This window comes from Sturnira hondurensis, unplaced genomic scaffold (assembly GCF_014824575.4).
Source record: "Sturnira hondurensis isolate 20B ecotype Veracruz unplaced genomic scaffold, ASM1482457v3 Scaffold0007378, whole genome shotgun sequence".
Lineage (NCBI taxonomy): Eukaryota > Metazoa > Chordata > Mammalia > Chiroptera > Phyllostomidae > Sturnira > Sturnira hondurensis.
Window position 1 is genome coordinate 902,743 of NW_028080009.1, and position 20,064 is coordinate 922,806.

The following is a 20,064-nucleotide window of genomic DNA, read 5'->3' on the forward strand; positions in this document are numbered from 1 at the left end:
TTTCATTTGATTCCTTTTTATAGCTTCTATGTCCCTGGCAAAGTTCCTCCTCTGTATATTCCTCGAACCATTGTTCTTGAATTTCTTATATTTTCCTCATTACTTGAACACATCAGAAAACGGCTACTTTAAAATATTTGACAGCCAGATCCAATACCTGAGCTCACTGCAGTCAGTTATTATTCTTTTACTGAGTAAAAATTCGTTTACAATTTTATAATTATTACAGGATTATCACTTCCTCTTTGTTTGGTCATTTTGGTTGAAACCTGAATATTATGGATATAAGTTTTCACTTTGTTATGTTACGAAGATCCGTTGTTGGTGCTACAGTGGGCGTTTGGGGGAGGATAGAGGGTACACATAGTTTGTGGTTCCTACAAATAGTGCCACTGTGAACAATCTTGCAAATGCCTCTTGTGCAGGAGCACACATCTCTTTTGGAAACACTAGGGGTAGAATTGTCTGGTTACAAAGTATGTATGCCCTTAACTTTAGTTGATAATGCCAGTCTGTTTCCAAAATTTTCAGTTTATACTCCCTCACCAGGGATATGAGAATTTTCATGTAATCCACACGAGAATTCATTTTATTCCACATCTTTGCTATCTGGTGGCATTTCCCCCCAGTTCCAGTGTATGTGTAATGTTGTATCATTTGGTGTTACTTTGCATTTCTCTGATTACTAATGGGACTGACCTTTTCATGTTTCTACTGGCTATTTAAAAATCCTGTTCTATAAGGTGCCGGTTCCAACCTCCTGCCCATTTTTTCTATTGGCTTCTATTTTGTTGCTGTTGATTTTTGGAGTTCTATATAAACACACACTGAATTGAATGAGTTACTGACAGGCTGCTAAGATATGAGGAGGGGTGGGAGAGAAACTTAAATATATTTGAAATGTTAATAGTTTAGATTGGTCTTAGCTATGTTATAGGGAAAAATAAAACATGTTTACACCACTGTATTAGCAATGTAGAAGGACCCGTGAAGAGCATAAAGACTGTGGCAATCAGTGAGACTCCCAGGTGGTGTATAGTAAATACTACACTGGGTGTCCCTGCTTAACCAAGAACACACCACCTTGTGAACGAGAGAATCAGGAGACTAAGAGAATGACAGAAACCTAACTGCTAAATCCTTGATTTCTCAAATCAATGCCCACAGCCACCTACCATCAGGTATTTTCATCCATTAGTGGGATTTTTTTCTTGTCTTAATCAAAATGTAACTGGTAAAATAAGCATCTCAACTTCCTGATGTGAGCATCCCGCCCCACTCCTCACCACCCAACTAAGATTAAAATTCACGGGATAGGTGTTGACCACCATCTGGTAAGTTAATTAAATATTTGAAGCACCAGAATGAAACAAAGACTTTTGTGATCAAGAGTAAGGTACAGTGGACAGGATGCCCAGAGGAGATATATTAACCAGGATATATAATGCTAACTGCCCTGAATCTCCCAAAACACACCAGCTTGCTGCAATAGAGGTTTGTTCCTTGTTCAAAGTTCAGTGTGGATGTTCTTAGTCAAGCAGTTTCCCTCCCAGGCAGTGACTCAGGTATACAGACTTCTGTTTTTACTCCATCACCTTCAAAACATGTGCTTAAAGGTCATCCTAGAAGGTGGAAGAGGGGGCTGGGAGAGTAAGAAGAAGGTTCATCTGCTCTTTTACGGCCTTGGTCTGGTAGTGAAACATCACTTCCACTCACTTTTTCCATGGATGAGGACTACTTACATAGCCCCACCTTGACATAAGGCGTTGGGAAATGGGGTTTAATTGTCTAGGAAAAGGACATCTTGGTGAGCACCTAGCCAGTTTCTACCACAGAAGGTGATGTTGGTGTGTAGATGATGAAAATGAGGTCATCAGGGAAAGAATACTCTAGGAAAATAAAGCAGCATTATAAAACCCCTAAGTAGAAATGGCTTAGACTGCTGGAGAAATTAAAAAAAAAAACAACCCCTCTGTGGCTGGAGTTTTGTGAGGAAGAAGTGGGTTAAGATGCAGTTGGAGGGAGGCCTGGGCTAGATCACACAGGGCCTGGGAAAGAGGTTGTCTTTTGTTTTCAGAGCAGTGAGAATGCATTGAAGAATTTTAAGCAGAGAAGTGACAAACCTGATTTACATTTTAAAAAGATCACTTGGCTGTGTGCAAAATAAATTGCTTTGTGGGGCAAAAGTAGTTGCTATTAGACCAATAAGGCAGTTACTGCAGTTGTCCAATATCCTAGAACCAGGTGACCAGTCTAAGTCACCTGGGAAGGAGGACAACCTGGGGATTAAAAGCTCTAATTACAGGTCTCTAAAAAGTTATAAAGGGCTTTGTGCAATTACAGAAATGGTTGAGTGTTTGGAGCTGAGCTGTGTCTGCCAAGATCATGTTTTTTCTTTTGGAATTATATTCCTTTAGGACTGTGTTACAGGAACAAAGGCTGAAGCTCACCAGTAACAGCAGAAGCAGTGAGTCTCTACAGGGTGTGCTAACAAGCATGAGGCACAGATTGCTATCCAAATCCAACTTCATTCTTGTCTCTCACCACCACTCCAAACTTTTTTCATTTGGGGGTACTCTTCCCCTGCTATGGAAAAAAGCTGCAGCAAGCCTGTGACTTTTCAGCTCATTCTTAGTTCATATCCTTATGCTCATTTTAAGATACAATCTCAAGTGGTTGGAATGTTTAATCCTATGTAACAATAATCTGCACCTGATGTAGCTTTTACTATTTCTCCCTCCCAGCTCTGCTCCACTTAAGTCAAAGAGTCTGCAATGAGGAAGGGAGGAATAATCTGTATGCTCTCTGCTCTTCTCACCTCCCTTCCACCTAATAGCTGCTGGCTGCTCTGGCCCAAAGTGCAGAGAAGTCAGGGAATAAAACAGTTCTTGCTTAACTGGGTGGTTCTGCACCCTATGGGCAAGGCAGATCTTTAAAGTGGGCATTCCTGTTGTCCCCCTGACCCTGATGGATGAAACTAATTAGGGGTGTCCAACCTGCAGCCCACAGACTGCATGCAGCCCAGGATGGCTGTGAACGCAGCCCAACACAAAATCATAAATTTACTTAAAACATTATGAGATTTTTTTGTGATTATGTGTTGCAATGTTTTTCATGTGTGGTCCAAGTCAGCACTTCTTCCAGTGTGGCGCAGAGACGCCAAAAGGTTGGACTCCCCTGTTAAAATCTGGGAGTCTACTGCAACTTCCTCTTCAGTCCCCATGGCACACTCCTAGTTTCTTTGTGTTGAGGTCTCCTTGCCTCTTCAAATGGTTCCACTGGACAGGACCTAAGACCACCCATGCTTCTTTCTCTCCTGGCAAAGCATGTAGGACATACTCATACATCAGGTGCCATGGCAAATTCTGGAAATGCAGGGCAATGCATAAGCAGCAGCATTTATCTGGCTCCACCATCAAAACAGTCAGTGAACTTCTGCTTGTGTTCTGCATTTCCAGAGCAGGAGTCAGACTCCAGGCTTATTGTTCCTTGGCCATGGGATTCAATAGTTTCAAGTGTCCCAAAAGGTCCCAGTGGAGTCCCCAGTTAAACTTGAGGTAAAAGGTCAGAAAGCAGTCCACCCTTCAAGAAGTGAGTAGGTTCTGACAGTTCAGCTGTCTTGTCTCACAGTAACAAGCTCTCTAGAAAGCAATCTTATACCAGTCTCCAACCCTAGCCTCTGACCTTAAATCTTAAGTGTGCTATTAATATTACTAGCAATCATATTTACTGTACTTTCCTAATTCAGTCATTCTCACTCTTAGAAACAATATTCATGTTCTCCTCTCCTTCAACTCCAACTCCTTTTCCCCTATTCTCATTCTCAACTCGAAATCTACTTCTTGCTTCATTGAGAAAAATCAAAGCAACCAGAAAAAAACTTTTCAAACTCTATCTTGATCTCCTGAATCAGAAACTGGAGGAGGGCTTAGCAATTTGCATTATAACAAGCCTTCCAGATAATTCTACTGCAAACTTTGAGAACCACTGCCTTTCACAGTGGGGCAGCCTCTTCCAATCCCATTTGCATCTTATTATTCTTGCCACTCCTTCGATCTGTTTTCAACTTGTTCCTTAAGTTGGTCTTACTGTTCTTTAAATAGTTTGCAAGCTGTTATTTCTCAAAGAAATATATATTGTTCTTCCTACGGTCTAGACTCTCAGCATTAGACAACGAAGTCCAAGCAGGGACTTGAAAAAAAGCTTGTCCTGAAGCTGATGACGGGACAGGGAGGACCCAGATCCAGCTCAGGGGAGTGCTGCTCTCAGAATCTGGGTGACTGAGGGGGCCACTAGGGGTGCCGGGTTGAGTTAGAGGAAGCCTGGGGTCTGAGACAGACTGAGAGAGATATTTATGCAGGTGTCTGGTGCTAGAATAGGCCAAGGAAGAAACCAAACTATAAGGGGTGGGGGGACAAGAGGACGAGGAGGGCAGATGCCAGCTATTCTTCTGAGAATGTTAAAAAACAAAACAAAACACAAATCCCCAGAAAATTAGTTAAGATCTATGACTATAAATAACATTTAGTAAAGAACACAGACATGGAACTGTAAAAGGTGGTGTGTCCTGCTCTGCTATTCCAACACATTCTCTGGGCCTTAGGAATTGCCTCCCCATTTATTGCAAGAGGTTCCTGCCCCCACAGAGCAGCCATAATAGTCTCTCCCCAGTGATCCCCAGTGAGTCCTAACAAGCTGGAGAGGACTGTCAGGGTATTTTATCTTAGCTGCCTGGCAGCCAGCTTCACTCACCAGCCTCACATTATCCACCAAATGGAAGTCTTTAGTAGTAGACTGTGTGAACCCTTAGCACTTTTGACATTCATACCATCAGTCTCTCCTCTGTCTGCTAATCTCCTGGATTTGTGCTCTCCCTCAAGAGGTTGGCACCTGCTCCATGCCAATTTCTACCACCACCCTGGACAACTGGACAGTCCGTGAAGACAACAGACCACACCCTACACAACACAATACCTGAGCTCTCAGTCCATTAACCAGTCTGTAGGCAACTCCCTCGAATGCCTCTTAGGCACTCACCCCTGTAGCTGTACTCTAGACTTTGCCAATCACCTGCGTCGCTTTGCTTCCAATATTTGTAATTCAAGTATTCCAATTTCTGACCACAGCCTCCCATCTTCCCAGGTCAATTGTTCAATTACTACCAGTGTAACAACCTCACATAGTTATAAATGGTTTGAAACTCTTGTTTGCTTTCATTTCTTTTGCAAGTCAAGGTTTCAACTTGGGATGATTCCTTAGTGCTCAGTTTCTCAAGCTACACACAGATCCCTAAGTAGGCAGACAGCCATACCACTAGGCTGATTGGTGTAACTATAAATTCATGAATAATACCAATATATATTCAAAAAGGCCATCAACATTACTCAGCAATCTTTATCCATCCACAATCAGATTTCTCTCACCTCAATAGATCTCTCAACATTTGACAGCTGACAATCCTCCCATTCCTTCCATACTAAAAAATCCACTCTCCTGCCGTGGCTGAGTGGCTTAGCTGGTTAGAGTGTTGTCCTGTACACCAAAAGGTTGCAGGTTTAATTCCCAGTAAGAGCACATATCAAGGTTGTGAACTTGATCCTCAGTTGGGGCAGGTATGGGAAGCAACCGAACGACATTTCTCTCTCACAGTAATGTGTTCTCTCTCTAAAACCAATAAACACACCCTTGGGTGAAAAATACATACATACATACATACATACATACATACATACATACAATCCACTTTCCAGGCTTTACTCCTTTATCTCTGGCCCAACCTTTTCATCCTGTCTCCTTACTGGCTCATTTCCCCTTATGCATCCGATTAAATGCTCCTCAGAGTTCTATTATGAGCCATTTTCTCCTCTCATTATCTTACTCTGGATATCTTATCTATTCCTATTATTTTAATTTCCACCTCTGGGCTGCTGATTCCCAAATCCCTAGCACAGATCTCTCCTGTGGCTTTTATGTACCACTTCCAAATGGCATCACCAGTTCACCCAGTTGCTCAAGCCAGAAACCAGACTCACTTCAGATTCCTTTCTCTCACCAATCCTCAACATCTACCAGTCCTACCTACTGAGTCTCCCACATGCCTCCTTCTTTCATCAACATGAGTCCACAGTGGCTTTCTCATGTGCCCCAAACTGGGGTTCCTACAACACTCTGGCTCCCATCAATCCCACTCAATTGGACTGTTATTCCTTATCATCTGCTTAGGCAAACTCAAGGAATAAGCTCTGGGACTACCAAGATCAAAATGACTTAAGACTGCACCCTAATGCACACAGCAATCACAATGCAGCATTTAAATGCTGAAGCTGCACACTTTAGGGAGTGCTTTGAGAGTGCAGATGAAGATAGTCTTTCTGCTTTGGGCCTGATGGAATAGGAAACAACTAGGCTGTTTGGAATCATGAGTGAGACCGCCCGTCAGTTGAGTATTCAGCAGAGAGAAGAGTACACATGCCCTCTGGCCAACAGTCTGCCTCAGAATCGCCATCTCCTTCCGGAGGCATCCAACCAGCTCAGAACCATAAAACCTGTGTCGCAGTGGTCATGGCTGAGTTCTTTTCTTGGATATAGGTAGAAAAGATTTTATCTTTATGCTTGGAATTATGGTAGATTCCGTTCAGGAATAGCCAAAGATCTATCAACCCAGTTCATCTTCTCCCAGCGCTAGCCTTCCTTGCGTACAGCTTTCCTAAAACATGCTGATCTGGGCCCCCTGCTTGGCAGAAATGACAGACCCTTTTGCCAATAAACAGCCCAAGCATTAACTGATGGTTATCTATGAACAGACCCAATTTCCTCACCAACCCCATTCAAAGACAGCTCAGACTCTATCAAAAATCTCTAAATGTCCTATTAAACGAGCCTGATCAAAGGCCTATATTAAGCTGAGTCTTCCTCAATCAACAGATCTATTTTTTACTCCTCAACCTCCAACGCAGCCTTGAGAAGGTCCTTAGAGCATAAGGCTTACAAGACATAACAGCCACAGCCAACAGTCTATTGAGCAGCTCCTCAGTACCTGGCCCTGGCTATCGATTTCCTCAGCTGGCCCCCACAACAATCCCACAAGACAGGAATCCTACCACTTTCCAAATGAGGAATGTGACGCTCAAAGATTAAGTGATTCTCAGCATTAAGTGGCAGGCCAGGATTTGAACCCAAGCCCACCTGATTCCAAAATCTGTGCTCTCAGCCAGACACAGACCAAGGCTACACAGAACAGTAACTGCTGGGAGCTGTCTGGACCATGTGACTCCAAAGATGGAGATGAGGACAGAGGGGAAAGAAGTGCTTAATACAGAGACAAACACAGTCCTGACCCAGAAGCCCTGATTGATGTGTTGAGCCAGAATGTTAGTGGGCCACCAGTTGTCCCAGAGCCAGAAAGCAATGCCTGCCTGTCTGAGGCCTTGACGACCTGAGCAGACCAAAGCCGAAGGAGTATACATATTAGTAAGCAGAGGGAGTTGGTCTGCAAACAGGTCAGAAGAGAAGAGAATGGAGATGCCAGGACAGAAAGCCCATGTAGCTTCTGAGAAATGGAAAAAGGAATCAAACCCAGAGATGCCTTGAATTCCAGACCATCTGGTTTCCATACCTAGGGGATCCATAATTCCCAGATAGCCCTGTGTTCTCACAAGAAACTCCTTATTCTTTAGCCAGTCTGAGTGATTTTATGCTTCTTGCGTCTAAGAATCCTTCATTGGAGAAGGGCTGAGCCAGGGGTTTCATCACACTTTGCTCTCGGGACAGAGGAAGGATGGCATCAGGTCCTGGGGCACAGCCTGGCTGGTTACGATCTTCACAGTTTTGAACTGCAGTTCAAGACTTGACTCCCCTTTCAAGTTGTCCAAAGATCACCTGCGCTTATAGAGACATGGCTGAAGCCTCAGGCCTGAGAGTTGAGCCTTGGGCCCCACCCGAGGGGGCCCAGTCTTTTCAAAATCAAACAAGAAGAAGTGGCTGTTGGTCAGGTCCTAGGGCAGAAAAGACCCAGTGAGCCCCACATCTTCAACCCACTCTTTAAAACACTTCAATCTATGTCCCACCCGTGCTCAGAAAGCTTCCCCGAGCTTTCCCATGAGTTGTGCCTTCAAGAAACAAATGCCTGTGCCTAAGGCCTCCTTCCTGATCAACATTACCCTGGAAAGGGCCACACATGAGACAAAAATAGGGACAAAACTTTGTGGGGCCCTCACCTTGGAGATGACCCTGAAGCCCAGTTTGGTCACAGCTCCCAGAAAGGTCCGGACATCTTCAAAGCGGCTGCTAACTTCAGCCACTTTTAGGAGACCACTGAGAAAAGCGGGAAGTTCTGTGTAAGTACAGACATGTATGGGCACATACACATGCATCTGTGTCCTGCAGGCTCTTACCCTGTCTTCAGCACTCGATTTGCCTCCTCTAGGAAGTCCCTGATGTTGGTTCCCATCAGTGAAAGGCAGAAGACAGCCACGTCTACAGACTCATCCTCCAGAGGCACCTGTGGGTAGTGAGGTTGTTGTATGAGGCACACAATATAGGAAGGAGAAACAGCAAGATGAGGGTGCGGGGGAAGGAAGCACAGAGTGTTAAGAGATTAGCATATGCAGGCTGGGCCTAGAGCACAAGCCAGATACATAAAGGGGTTTACCTGGGCCATGTCACACACTGTGACCCTGGGGTCCAGAGAAGCCAAGTCAAAGCAGTGCACAGGGTTCCGGACACTTGAAGCCAGGCGGCAGTCCCCACAGCCAAAGTCAGCTACCACCAGGGATGCAGGCCTGGGAGTGGAGGGGTGGGATCACTCACTGTTCTAGTGTGAGCCCGACCGACCAACACTGCTTTTTATGGTGCCCAACCCCCATTTACCGCTGGCGAAGATCCCTGGCGATGCGGTCCACTGGCTGTTGTGGCCACTTCTTGACTTGGCTCTGGAAGCCACGGTGGTAAAGGAGAAAGGCCTCAGGGTCTTCCTGGAAGAGGCGCTGTGCAGCACTGCTGGGCCCTGAGTACAGCTGTTCATTGAGGTAGCGAAATCGAGCGCCATCCAGCCGCTCTGCCATGCGGGCTCGCAAAGCTCCTGCCCGAGTCTCTTGGCTGTCTTGAATGGGAGCAGGAAGCACCTCTGTCTCCTCTGTGGGGGCTGTGGCTAAGGCCGAGTCTGGTGGCTGAGGTGGCCGAAACTTGTTCTTGTGTCTACGCTTGTTCTTCTGTCGGTTCCGCCACTGCTTGCGACTCAAGGTATGGGGGGGTTGGGGAGAAGTGGTCCCAGAGCTTGGCTTGGGTGGGTGATCTGTAGCATTGCTCTTCCAAGCTTTGAGACCTGTAGGGAGGGAGATGGGAAGGCATATCTGGGGCAAGATCCACTGAATTCAGAGTCTTGGTATATTCATCCTGGAGAAAATAGAGACTTTGGCCTGGATGAAAGTACTTCTAATTGTGTAATCCCAAACCTAATGGCAGCAAGTAACCTCTGTCATATATAAAAACAGACGACCCTCCTCTCTGTCCCACATATTTACACACATCCACTAATACCTGTTTGGTCAACACTGTCCAGGTGCTGAGCTAGGTTTGAAGGGGCCTGTTTCTGGCATCTCCCCTTTCTTTTCTCTTCTGCAGCAGAGTCACTGCCATGAACAGCCCGTTTATGACACTTCTGTTTTTGATGCTGCTTCTTCCTTTTCTCCTCTACTTCAGCAAAAACACTGGTAAATGAGGCCTTTTGGGGGCGTTTCTTCTTCCTTTCCACCACCTCCTCCTCCTCAGAGTCACTGCCAGGCAGGCTGGCAGGTTGCTGGGAAAGAGACGCTGCCTCCAGGGCCCGTAGTGTGGCCAAGAGCTGGCGACGCTTGGAGCCCTGGGGGAGAAACAAGGGATGAAAGCAGGAGCGAGAAGAATGGATGGGACCCACGGAATAAGAAGGGAGAGATGGGGACCTGATTCAGATGCTGGCAGAGGTATCCATATTATTCCCAATTAGCTTGTCATGAAGCATGCCAAACACTGAACAAGTTCCCAGTCATCATGCCAACCTTTGGGAGGCTGGAAGGCAAAGAAACCAGCCACCCACACCACTCTCTTCAATGTTCAGAGGAGGTGCTGGGGTTCCCCAGAAGAATGTAGTAAGACCACGCCCAACAAGACCAAGGTCTGAGACCATGGTCTGAGACCATTCCAACTTCTAATCTCAGGGTTTTGCCTCCGGCTGATAAAAAGTAGGGAAGTTTCTGAAATCAAGATGATACGTGTGTATTTCAAACAACTCAAGCTTTAGTGTAGAGAACAAACTGAAGCAGACAAGCTGCAGAAAGGGGCCAGTGGCCTGGATTATAACAATGGGTTAAGGGAATGAAAAGGAGGCATAAAGCAAACATATTCTATGTTGGAAGCTCACAGAGGATGGGAAGAGCCTGAGGAACTACAGCAGCCTTCACATCAGCAAAGGCTTAAAGGAGACCTTCTGGGTTGAAGTGGTACTGAGCAGTCCTAGAGTACGTATTTCACGGAGAGGTTCTCAGTACTCTCTACACACCGCCTTTTGAGATGGTAGTACTTACACCCTTTATTATCACTCCCTTTAGCTCTCTGAAATCCAATCTTCACACTGCAATTCTGAAGGAATCCTTCCCCTGCTAAAAACACTTCACTGCTTCCGTCTTTCCTTAAAATATGTAAAACCACTAGTTAACCTCTCCAACTTCAACGGCATCCCCTCTCATTCTCTATGCTCCAATGACAAGGGTTATTTTGTGTGTAACCCTAACAGGACATCCGTGCTCTTTCGACCCAGGACCTTTATCCACGTGCTTACCTTGTCCAACAAGAGACCCTTTTCGTCCCACTAACTTCTTACCAATTCTCAGTTCCAATGTCATTTTCTTTCGAAAGTTCTTAGATTTTCGTTCTCAGCCGCAACACGCGCGTGCACACACACACACACGCACACACTCACGAGAAGTGCACGCGCGGCCCGTCCGGCGCCCTGATCCACCAGGACCCGCTCCATGGCCTGAAAAAGCTCCCAGTGCCATGCGGGGCCACTCACCTTGATTCGCGAGGCTGCCGCTGGCCGAGGCTGTGACGCTACAGGCCGGAGGCACGCAACTACTGGGGCCTCCTCGGCCCACTCCGGCTCCTCAAACATGCAAACGGTGCGGGTTGAGGACGCGGAGTCCCCGCGCCTCTCCACGTGCAGAGGGCGTCTCCAGAAACCCGAGCACTGAGAGCCGCCGGAACAGAACCGGAAGCCAGGGTGGATAGAGCGGCCCGCGCGGCGCCGGGAACCATCGAGTTTACACACTGCTAGAAAGGCAAGGAAGAGGGAGGAAAAGAGGCGCGCGGCCCCTGAGGGCCAGGGGTGGGGCCGAGAGGCGGGCGCGGCCGGACGGGAGTTCCCCGGAGAAGGCGCCTACATCCCGAGTCCCGGTGAGTGCGTGGAAACCTGTGCCCCCTCCCCCAAGTCGCGAGCCCAGCCGGCCTGTCACCCCTAACTCAGCCTAAGTTTCGAGATGGGAAGGAGGGCCACTGCCGGGAAAGACCACCGATCTCCTTCCCCGGAGAATAGGGAGCCTGAACTTCCTCCCTCCTCCAGCTCTGCTAGAGGATTAGGTTCCAGTGCTTGCTCGCTGACATCCCTTCACAGGATACTACCTCCTAATCAACCCCTACCTCGCCCGGACTTGTCTTTCGCTCACACAGTTTGGGATCATCCCGTTACCCTGAACTCCTTCCCAGACTTCCACTAGCTGGGGACGCAGCACCCAGGCCCCCATCCCAACACAAACCCTTCTTTACTTCAGGGGACAAAGTTTGGGGCTCACTCCCGTTCTCTGGATCTCTTCACAGTCCCCAGGCTTCCCCAATCCAGGGGACTCAGGGCCGGGACGCTGCTATGGACGACATTTTCACTCAGTGCCGGGAGGGCAACGCCGTTGCCGTTCGACTGTGGCTGGACAACACGGAGAATGACCTCAACCAGGGGTGAGCTGAGGTGGGGGGTGGGTGAGAGGAAGAGCAAAGACATTCTCCTCTCGGTGATGTGAGGTGCTCACGTCTGGTGGAGCGGCTGACTTTCCTATCCAGTGTGATGAGTGCCCAGCACACCCTGTGGGTGGTGGTGGTGGTGGTAATGGTGGTGGTGGTGGTGGTGGCAGCAGCACGGGGTCACTACAGAGGAAGCTTGTTTGAGCTGAATCTTGACTGCTAAATAAGAGTGTTACTGGCAGAGGCTGCAAAGAGCTTTCTGGCCTCAGTGAACTGCATGGTCGAGGAGGCAAGACAGAGCAAAGTGCCTGGAAATTGTCCAGAGTTTCATATGGCTGGAGGATAGAAATCCTCTTTGGGCTTCTTGACCTGAAGCATTCGGTACAAGTGGAGAATGACAAGATACTGGAAAAGTCTGCATGGGTCAGCCAGATCATGCAAGGGTATTTAGGCTATATTAAGTTTTTTATTCTAAGAAGCAGGATTTAAAGCCATTTAGTGACATGAGATTGCCCACTTTCGAAGTGTCCTCTTGGATGCCTTTTGAAGCACAATGTGAAAAGAGGCAATTGCCTAGTTCATCCCACAAGTGGTGGTGGCTAGGACTACAATGTGGGTGGGTGAAAAAGAAAGATCAGATTCCTGAAATCCTTATGATAAAGGATTAGTGAAGATATCAGGGGAAACACTTTTAAAATATACGATTGTCCAAACACTATCTGTTCAGCTGAGGCTAATACAAAATAATATTTAACTATCATTGGAAACTAATTATAAAAAAAAAACAGAGAATTGGTGAGACTTGGTGTGGGAAGTGAGGAAGGTCAAAGACAATGACCAGGGTTTTGGCTTGGGTACTTGGGTAGATGGTGGTTCCTTTTATTGAGATGGGCAAGACTGAAGGATGATGAGCTCAACTCTAGACATGTTAAAGTGACAGAACAGTGAAGTAGAAATGTTTAGTAGGTTGTTGGTCATGCAGATTTAGATTTCAGGAGGGAGGTCTGGTGTGGAGACAAAGATTTTGGAGATAGTAGCATATAGATGACACCTGAAGATACCGGTGTGAAGGAGAGGAGAAACCTGTAAGACTCGAATGGAACAACTGGAGGTTGAAGGGGAAACAGAATGTTGGTAAAGTTTAGAGAAGTGAATGTTTCAATGAAGGGGGTGTGGTCAACAGTAGGCTCCGGAGAGATCAAAGAACTAGAACACTTTAAGGTAAACATTGAATTTACAATTAGTTAATGATATATTTGACGATCTCTCTGAGAAGAGGCAAAGAATCCAGAGTACACTAGGTTCCTTCATCTAAGGAACTCTACTAAAATGAAGGCTGGGACCTAGAAGCGGGGAATCAGACTTAACGTCTGACCTCAAGGCAGAGGCCGTGTACCAGGTTAAACAAGGTTGGCTGAGCCTGGAAGGCAAGAAAAGCAGCAGTGATGTTGACTCAGGATGATGAATTTTATTTTTTTTCTTTAAAATTTTTATTTTTTTCTTTAAAAATTTTATTTTTTAAGGTTGGCAGTTTAGTTTTTAGGTTTGAGAGGTAAGAATCGCCTGTCGTCTTCATCCAGGCTCCTGTTAGGCTCAGTGGTTCCCATTAGGATGTATAGTCCTTCTCCATAATTCACAGTCACTTGTTCCATTATACATATAATTCCTTAAAGGGTGCTTTAATAGTGGACACCATTACTCTTGGTCGTGTTATAAAGGCTTAGAAGTTGTCCAGTGGGTGTCATATCTAGACTCTGCTGCCAAAAGGTGAAGGGGGGGGGCACTAGTGAAACTGAAGGGCTTTGTTGGTTTGAGGGGGCATAGGTTTTGGGGGACCAGACTGGCCATATGATGGGTGTGAGGTGGGATGAATTCCCTGCTGGCCTCTTTGGGATTAAAGTCTAAGCCCCCAGGAGGAGACAGGCAGCTGACAGTGGGCAGAATCATACCCATACTTTTTGCCTTTGGGCTCTGGCCTGCTCTGGGGCCATAGGCTGCTGGGGAGACTGTTCAGCCAAAGCACAAATTAAAGAGCTGGGAGGTAAAACTGACTGATAAGCAGGGGGTGGTAATTGCTTTGGGGAGGGGAAGGATCCCTACATCCCAGGAAAGCTTTTGGCTATCTCTGTGAGCAATTGAAGGCGGCCTTGGAAGGAAATCATTTAAGGGCCACGCCCCCCACCCTCATTAGCTGTTGGGGCATCGGGGTGGGTGGCAGTGGCCAGACCCCTGATCAGCTCCAGGCCCCATCTCAAACTCCCACACGGGAAGTGACCACAGCACTAAGGCATCCGGTGGCAGCCTGCCCAAACCACAGACCGCCCCTTGCTCCGCCCCTTGTATCTGCCTCCTAGACTGGAGGGAATTTCCTTTTATGGCCCCAGGCTGTCAGGCAGGCCCAGCTCCCACCCAATTGTTTGGGGCTTTTTTGTACACTTCCTTTACTTTATAAAATACACGTCCTTGGGGGCAAAAAAAAAAATGTCAGGTACAGTTTCATTCCTACAGAAGCCATTCTTATTTTCACATTTTCTGTGCCCTGGATTGCGTAGAGGAATCCTGTTTCATGTGTGGTTTGATATCTGCCTCATCAGTAATGACTTATCAAAAACATTTGTTTTTCATTATAATCCCTTCCAAAATGTCATTTTAATTCCATTACATTTTTAGATTTTAGTTTCAGTACCAGAGCCAATCAGTAAGTTTGCCCCCTCTCCCCTCCTTCCTTCTCCAAGACCACACCCCTCAACATGCACCAAACACCTGTGGTCAGTTCATTCTCTCAAGAAGCCTACAGTCTGACAAGTTTATGAAGTTAATGAAGTTTTACAATCCAGTGTCATAAGTACTATAGTAGGGCAATGTACAAGATGCAGTGGAAAACAGAAAGGACCAACACATGTTGCAAAAGGGATGCAGAGGACACCAGATGAAGAATGCTACCATTTAATAAGATAGGGCATGTCAGGGAAGAAAGGCTGGTGGTAGTGTTGAAAACCAAGAATCATGGACTTGTTGGGGACTGGAACTGAAGCTTGGGGAAGGTCTGAATAGGACAGCTTTGGGAGTTGCTGGCAAGAATGAGAATTAAAGTCCTGGAGAGGTAAGGTTTCCCAGGGTAAGCAGAGGGACTATCAATTTTTCCTGTACTAAGGTGCTTGCTCCCGTTCCACCTCCAGAAAAATGACCATTGCCCCTTCCTTCAAAGGGACGATCATGGCTTCTCCCCCTTGCACTGGGCCTGCCGTGAGGGCCGCTCTGCTATAGTTGANAGCTTTGGGAGTTGCTGGCAAGAATGAGAATTAAAGTCCTGGAGAGGTAAGGTTTCCCAGGGTAAGCAGAGGGACTATCAATTTTTCCTATACTAAGGTGCTTGCTCCCGTTCCACCTCCAGAAAAATGACCATTGCCCCTTCCTTCAAAGGGACGATCATGGCTTCTCCCCCTTGCACTGGGCCTGCCGTGAGGGCCGCTCTGCTATAGTTGAGATGCTGATCATGCGGGGGGCACGAATCAATGTGATGAACCGTGGGGATGACACCCCCCTGCACCTGGCAGCCAGCCATGGACACCGTGATATTGTACAGAAGGTATATATGATCCCTTTCATCCCCTACATTCATGTACATGCCTAGATGTCAGTCAGAGGCACTGCAACATACTGGGGAAAGCATGTGTACTCTTCACTCCTCATATGTCTCAACACCCATCTCTCCTTTGGGATTGACTATGCCTTCTGTCTTCTATCTGGCTGTGGGGATCAGCTGCTGCAGTACAAAGCTGACATCAATGCAGTGAATGAACATGGGAACGTGCCCCTGCACTATGCCTGTTTTTGGGGTCAAGATCAGGTGGCAGAGGTAAGTACTTAGGCCCCAAGCCCTGGGGTGGGTGGGAAGTCAAGTCTGAGCCTCAGTAAAGTCAAGTCTGGAATCTTCACCCTATCCTGTGAGCAGTACCAAGTATATGACACAGGGATTGTATTACATCTGCGTTCATGGTTGGTTGTGACTCTGAGAGAGGTAGTGGGGCCCTCATCACAACCACCTTTTTATTCCAGGACCTGGTGGCTAATGGGGCCCTCGTCAGCATCTGCAATAAGTATGGAGAAATGCCTGTGGACAAAGCCAAAGCACCTCTGAGAGAGCTGCTCCGAGGTCTGTCCTGTGCCTCTGAGCTGTGTTCTCTTGTTTTGTCCCTGCCTGTCTCCTCCTGTACCACAGCTGAGGCCAAGATTGTTTGTCTTTCTTCCTCAGAGCGGGCAGAGAAGATGGGCCAGAATCTCAACCGTATACCATACAAGGACACATTCTGGAAGGGGACCACCCGCACTCGGCCCAGTGAGTCAGTTGGGAGGGGAGGGGAGGGGTGGTTATAGGGAATAATCTTGAGCTCTTTGGGTTGGGTTGGGGGAAGCTGGGTATCTGACCTGCTCATTCTCTCAGGAAATGGGACTCTCAACAAACACTCCGGCATTGACTTCAAACAGCTCAACTTCCTGGCGAAGCTCAACGAGAATCACTCTGGAGAGGTGACTCCTGCCTTTTGTGTTCCTCCCTTCCCAAACCCCCCAAATTATATGCTCTGCTCCACTTTTTGCACCACTTTTAAGTTCTTTTCCAGTTGGTGGGCATGAAAGTGATAGCCTTAGTTAAAGCCTTCTAATCCTTACCTGTTCCTCAGCTGTGGAAGGGCCGCTGGCAGGGCAATGACATCGTGGTGAAGGTGCTGAAGGTTCGAGACTGGAGTACAAGGAAGAGCAGGGACTTCAATGAGGAGTGTCCCCGTCTCAGGTGGGGCAAGGCCTAAACCGGAAGCTGCTGCTTCCAAGGAAACCTGACTAGCACCCAAGAGGGAGATGTTTTACACTGGGTCTCAGCCAAGGACACTCTCTTCCTCTCCCAGGATTTTCTCGCATCCAAATGTGCTCCCAGTGTTAGGTTTCTGTCAGTCTCCACCTGCTCCTCACCCGACCCTCATCACACACTGGATGCCATATGGATCCCTGTACAATGTACTACATGAAGGCACCAGTGAGTAGGGGATGCCAGATCTCACTGAAGCAGGGTGGGTATGTGAGCCTCTCCAAACTATTTGACTCTTGCCTCCTCTCCTAGATTTTGTCGTGGACCAGAGCCAGGCTGTGAAGTTTGCACTGGATATGGCAAGGGGCATGGCCTTCCTACATACACTAGAGCCCCTCATCCCACGACATGCACTAAATAGCCGTAGTGTAATGGTGAGGTCACAGCTTCACTCTGGGCTCAGTCCCCCAGAAGACCATCACTGGTGTAGAATAGGACTTACCTCCTTCCACGTATCTGCCTTCTCCTCAGATTGATGAGGACATGACTGCCCGAATCAGCATGGCTGACGTCAAGTTCTCCTTCCAATGCCCTGGGCGCATGTATGCACCTGCCTGGGTGGCCCCTGAAGGTGAGTGAGGGCATGTAGGAGGTGGAGAAGGGCCAGCACAATACCAGTGGAAGGAGGCAGGGACAGGACAGGACAGGACAGGAAGAGCTGGAACAGATAAGCCCTGTCCCTCCAGCTCTGCAGAAGAAGCCCGAAGACACAAACAGACGCTCAGCAGACATGTGGAGTTTTGCAGTGCTTCTATGGGAACTGGTGACACGGGAAGTACCCTTTGCTGATCTCTCCAACATGGAGATTGGAATGAAGGTGAGAGCACACTTGTCTTGGGAAAATGGTGGTGGCAGAGACAATAATTGTAGAGGGGCTGGGCTTCTCCCATATTCTGTTCAAATATACAGTAATCCCACTCTGAGAGCTGGAGGCCTCTCCCTACATAAGACTTAAGTTCTGAGACCCACCTTATTTTTCCATATACTTACAGGTAGCACTAGAAGGCCTTCGGCCCACCATCCCACCAGGCATTTCCCCCCATGTGTGTAAGCTCATGAAGATCTGCATGAATGAAGACCCTGCTAAGCGACCCAAATTTGACATGATTGTGCCTATCCTGGAGAAGATGCAGGACAAGTAGGGCTGGAAAGTTCTTGCCTAAACTCCAGCGGTGTGGGGGACACAGTTAAGGGAGTGTGCCTCCCCAAAGCAGGCCTCTGGTTGCCCCCCTGCCTCCAGTCATGGTACTACCCCAGCCATGGGGCCCACTCCCTGCCCTAACTACCACTGTGGCCCCAAAAGAGGCTGGGCCCAGAGCTTTGTCACTTGCCACATGGTGTCTCCCAGCATGGGAGGGATCAACCCTGCCTGTCACAATAAAGTTTATTATGAAAACAGGCCGGTGTGGGCACAAGGGAACAGAAAAGTACATATAGGTTGGGTGGCTCAGGTGAAATAGTGCGGCTTCTTCACATTGATGCCATACTCGCTGAGGGCAGGGGTCAAGTCCTCCATGGTTAGAGTGTACTTCCGGTCCTGAGGGAAGAGGGAAGAGTACCAGCTGAACACAGGAATCCTGATTTCAGTTCTAGGTGGGTGACCCTGAATAGGGTTTTTTCTTTGGTTTGTTTTTTTGGTTACCTCCCCTAGGGCTTAGTTTCCCCAGAGGGGTTTCAGGATACTTAAGCCTCCACTGCTGTGGGAGGTAATTACTGATTCAATGAGCCTCCCCTCACACCTTGCTCTTGTTTCGGGAGCTGCCAGAGGCTGTCCCCTTCATTTTGCAGTGCTGTAGTGCATCGTTGGCAATATCTGAGATGAATTTCTGGGCAGCTAGAGAGATGAGCCGAATTCTAGAGAAAATACAAAACTGGTATAAAGAGATGGACAGCAAACTCCACACAAACACCCAAAGTTCTAACCTGTTCAGAATTTACTCACATGCGAGGGTCTGAGGCCTCAAAACCAGCGCGGTTAAGGTAGTAACCAGTCACTGCATCTGGAATCTGAGAAATCAATTAAGAGAACTGTCAGGGTCAGCTTCATGCACTGCTGGGATAAGACTGAGAGGGTGAGGGCACGCGAACAAGTCTGGCTATCAGGAAGCTCACAGTTTGAGTGGGTGGAAGGGATACATCACCAGAGCTGATAAGGAAACATAAAAGAAAAAGACGCTGGGTGGCAGAAAGCTTGCGGGACAGGCCAATAGCCGTGTTCGGGCAAGAAGCCCACCGTAGGCGTATAATCCTCCAGCTGCATCAGGAAGTCAACCAGAGGCGTGCTGGACACCACCGGCTTCACGTCTCCGTTGGCCGCACTCGGCAACACATACACCCCGTTAGACATGGCCCCCTCTGGGGGCGCTGCGCCCCCCGCCGACACCGGAGCTGGAGGAGAACCAGAAAACTGAGACACGGAGGAAGGCGCAAGGCCGCAGCTTGGCCTGCTTATACCCTCTGCCCTTCTCCGCCCATGGGGATAGCCCAGGCCGCTGCCCTCGCCCACACCCGTCCCGGACCTCACCCGCCCCGCGCCGCTCGGCTGGTTCCCCGGCCCGTGCGGCCACGGGTCCCGTGCCCCCTGCCGCGGCTCCAGACCCTCCTGCTGTTCCCGCGGGGCTGGCCTTGTTCTCCGCAGCGGTGCCGGCGGGCAGCGCCGCGGGGGCCGAGACCGCAGGAGCCGGGCCCGGGGCCGAGGCAGCGCAGGCCGGCGCCGCCTCGGGGTCCGCGCCGGAGCCGCTGCAGCTCATCAGGCCGGTGGGAGAGGCGGCGAACAGAGGCGCTTCCGCTTCCGTTCACGTTACGCACTCACCAGGGTGACGTCACACGCCTTGCGCTTCCACCCCTTCCTCGCGGCGATCGCTCTCCCTGGGGCTTTACACCTCCAGGGACTGGAATACTGAGCTAGGAGACTCGGACTGAGGGGCCGAGACCAAATCTTGGAGCATTGCGCCGACCAAGGGCGTTCCACCTCCTGTCCCGCTGTACTAAGCGCCTCCTCGGAAACCCTGGAATGTCCAGGGCTGTCTTTTATGGGCCTGGGACCTTCATTCAGCCTGACTACTAAAGACCTTGCTTTGGGCTTTATGGGCCGACACCGATTAACCACCGGTTGCCTGCTAGGCTGCATTCTTTCTAGTTCCCCTGTTCAGCCTTTTAAGGGTTCGTAGTGGATGGAGGTGGAAAGCCTCCTTCCCCGCCAACTGCCGGGAGAA

General features: G+C 48.4%; 3 protein-coding genes across 3 annotated transcripts; 1 reads left to right on the forward strand and 2 right to left on the reverse strand.

The window, feature by feature from the left end:
- On the reverse strand, positions 1-11,247 carry RRP8 (ribosomal RNA processing 8). Its single transcript, XM_037051598.1, has 7 exons — positions 11,048-11,247; positions 9,538-9,859; positions 8,869-9,322; positions 8,651-8,780; positions 8,394-8,500; positions 8,217-8,313; positions 1-7,994 (listed from the first exon to the last, which is right to left on the reverse strand). The coding sequence occupies exons 1-7, from the start codon at positions 11,144-11,146 to the stop codon at positions 7,875-7,877; spliced, it is 1,329 nt and encodes a 442-aa protein (XP_036907493.1). The 5' UTR covers positions 11,147-11,247; the 3' UTR covers positions 1-7,874.
- Positions 11,248-11,333: 86 nt separating this feature from the next.
- Positions 11,334-18,247, forward strand: ILK (integrin linked kinase). The gene is made up of 13 exons (XM_037051601.1): positions 11,334-11,427; positions 11,848-11,982; positions 15,409-15,574; positions 15,749-15,844; positions 16,045-16,141; positions 16,241-16,324; positions 16,430-16,515; positions 16,668-16,777; positions 16,890-17,017; positions 17,102-17,223; positions 17,321-17,420; positions 17,536-17,666; positions 17,842-18,247. The coding sequence occupies exons 2-13, from the start codon at positions 11,894-11,896 to the stop codon at positions 17,989-17,991; spliced, it is 1,359 nt and encodes a 452-aa protein (XP_036907496.1). The 5' UTR covers positions 11,334-11,427; positions 11,848-11,893; the 3' UTR covers positions 17,992-18,247.
- TAF10 (TATA-box binding protein associated factor 10) lies at positions 18,216-19,628 on the reverse strand. Its single transcript, XM_037051599.1, has 5 exons — positions 19,374-19,628; positions 19,083-19,237; positions 18,792-18,856; positions 18,589-18,703; positions 18,216-18,386 (listed from the first exon to the last, which is right to left on the reverse strand). The coding sequence occupies exons 1-5, from the start codon at positions 19,597-19,599 to the stop codon at positions 18,297-18,299; spliced, it is 651 nt and encodes a 216-aa protein (XP_036907494.1). The 5' UTR covers positions 19,600-19,628; the 3' UTR covers positions 18,216-18,296.
- Between the last annotated feature and the right edge of the window lie 436 nt (positions 19,629-20,064).

Coding starts and splice junctions, on each gene's coding strand:
- RRP8 (XM_037051598.1), bottom strand. CDS start 11,146: ATGTTTGAGGAGCCGGAGTGGGCCGAGGAGGCCCCAGTAGTTGCGTGC. Junction 8,781..8,868: donor GCCAGGGATCTTCGCCAGCG/GTAAATGGGGGT, acceptor CTCCACTCCCAG/GCCTGCATCCCTGGTGGTAG. Junction 8,501..8,650: donor CAGTGTGTGACATGGCCCAG/GTAAACCCCTTT, acceptor CACTACCCACAG/GTGCCTCTGGAGGATGAGTC.
- ILK (XM_037051601.1), top strand. CDS start 11,894: ATGGACGACATTTTCACTCAGTGCCGGGAGGGCAACGCCGTTGCCGTT. Junction 15,845..16,044: donor GTCAAGATCAGGTGGCAGAG/GTAAGTACTTAG, acceptor TTTTTATTCCAG/GACCTGGTGGCTAATGGGGC. Junction 17,667..17,841: donor ACATGGAGATTGGAATGAAG/GTGAGAGCACAC, acceptor ATATACTTACAG/GTAGCACTAGAAGGCCTTCG.
- TAF10 (XM_037051599.1), bottom strand. CDS start 19,599: ATGAGCTGCAGCGGCTCCGGCGCGGACCCCGAGGCGGCGCCGGCCTGC. Junction 19,238..19,373: donor AGCCGAGCGGCGCGGGGCGG/GTGAGGTCCGGG, acceptor GTTCTCCTCCAG/CTCCGGTGTCGGCGGGGGGC. Junction 18,857..19,082: donor TGGAGGATTATACGCCTACG/GTGGGCTTCTTG, acceptor TTGATTTCTCAG/ATTCCAGATGCAGTGACTGG.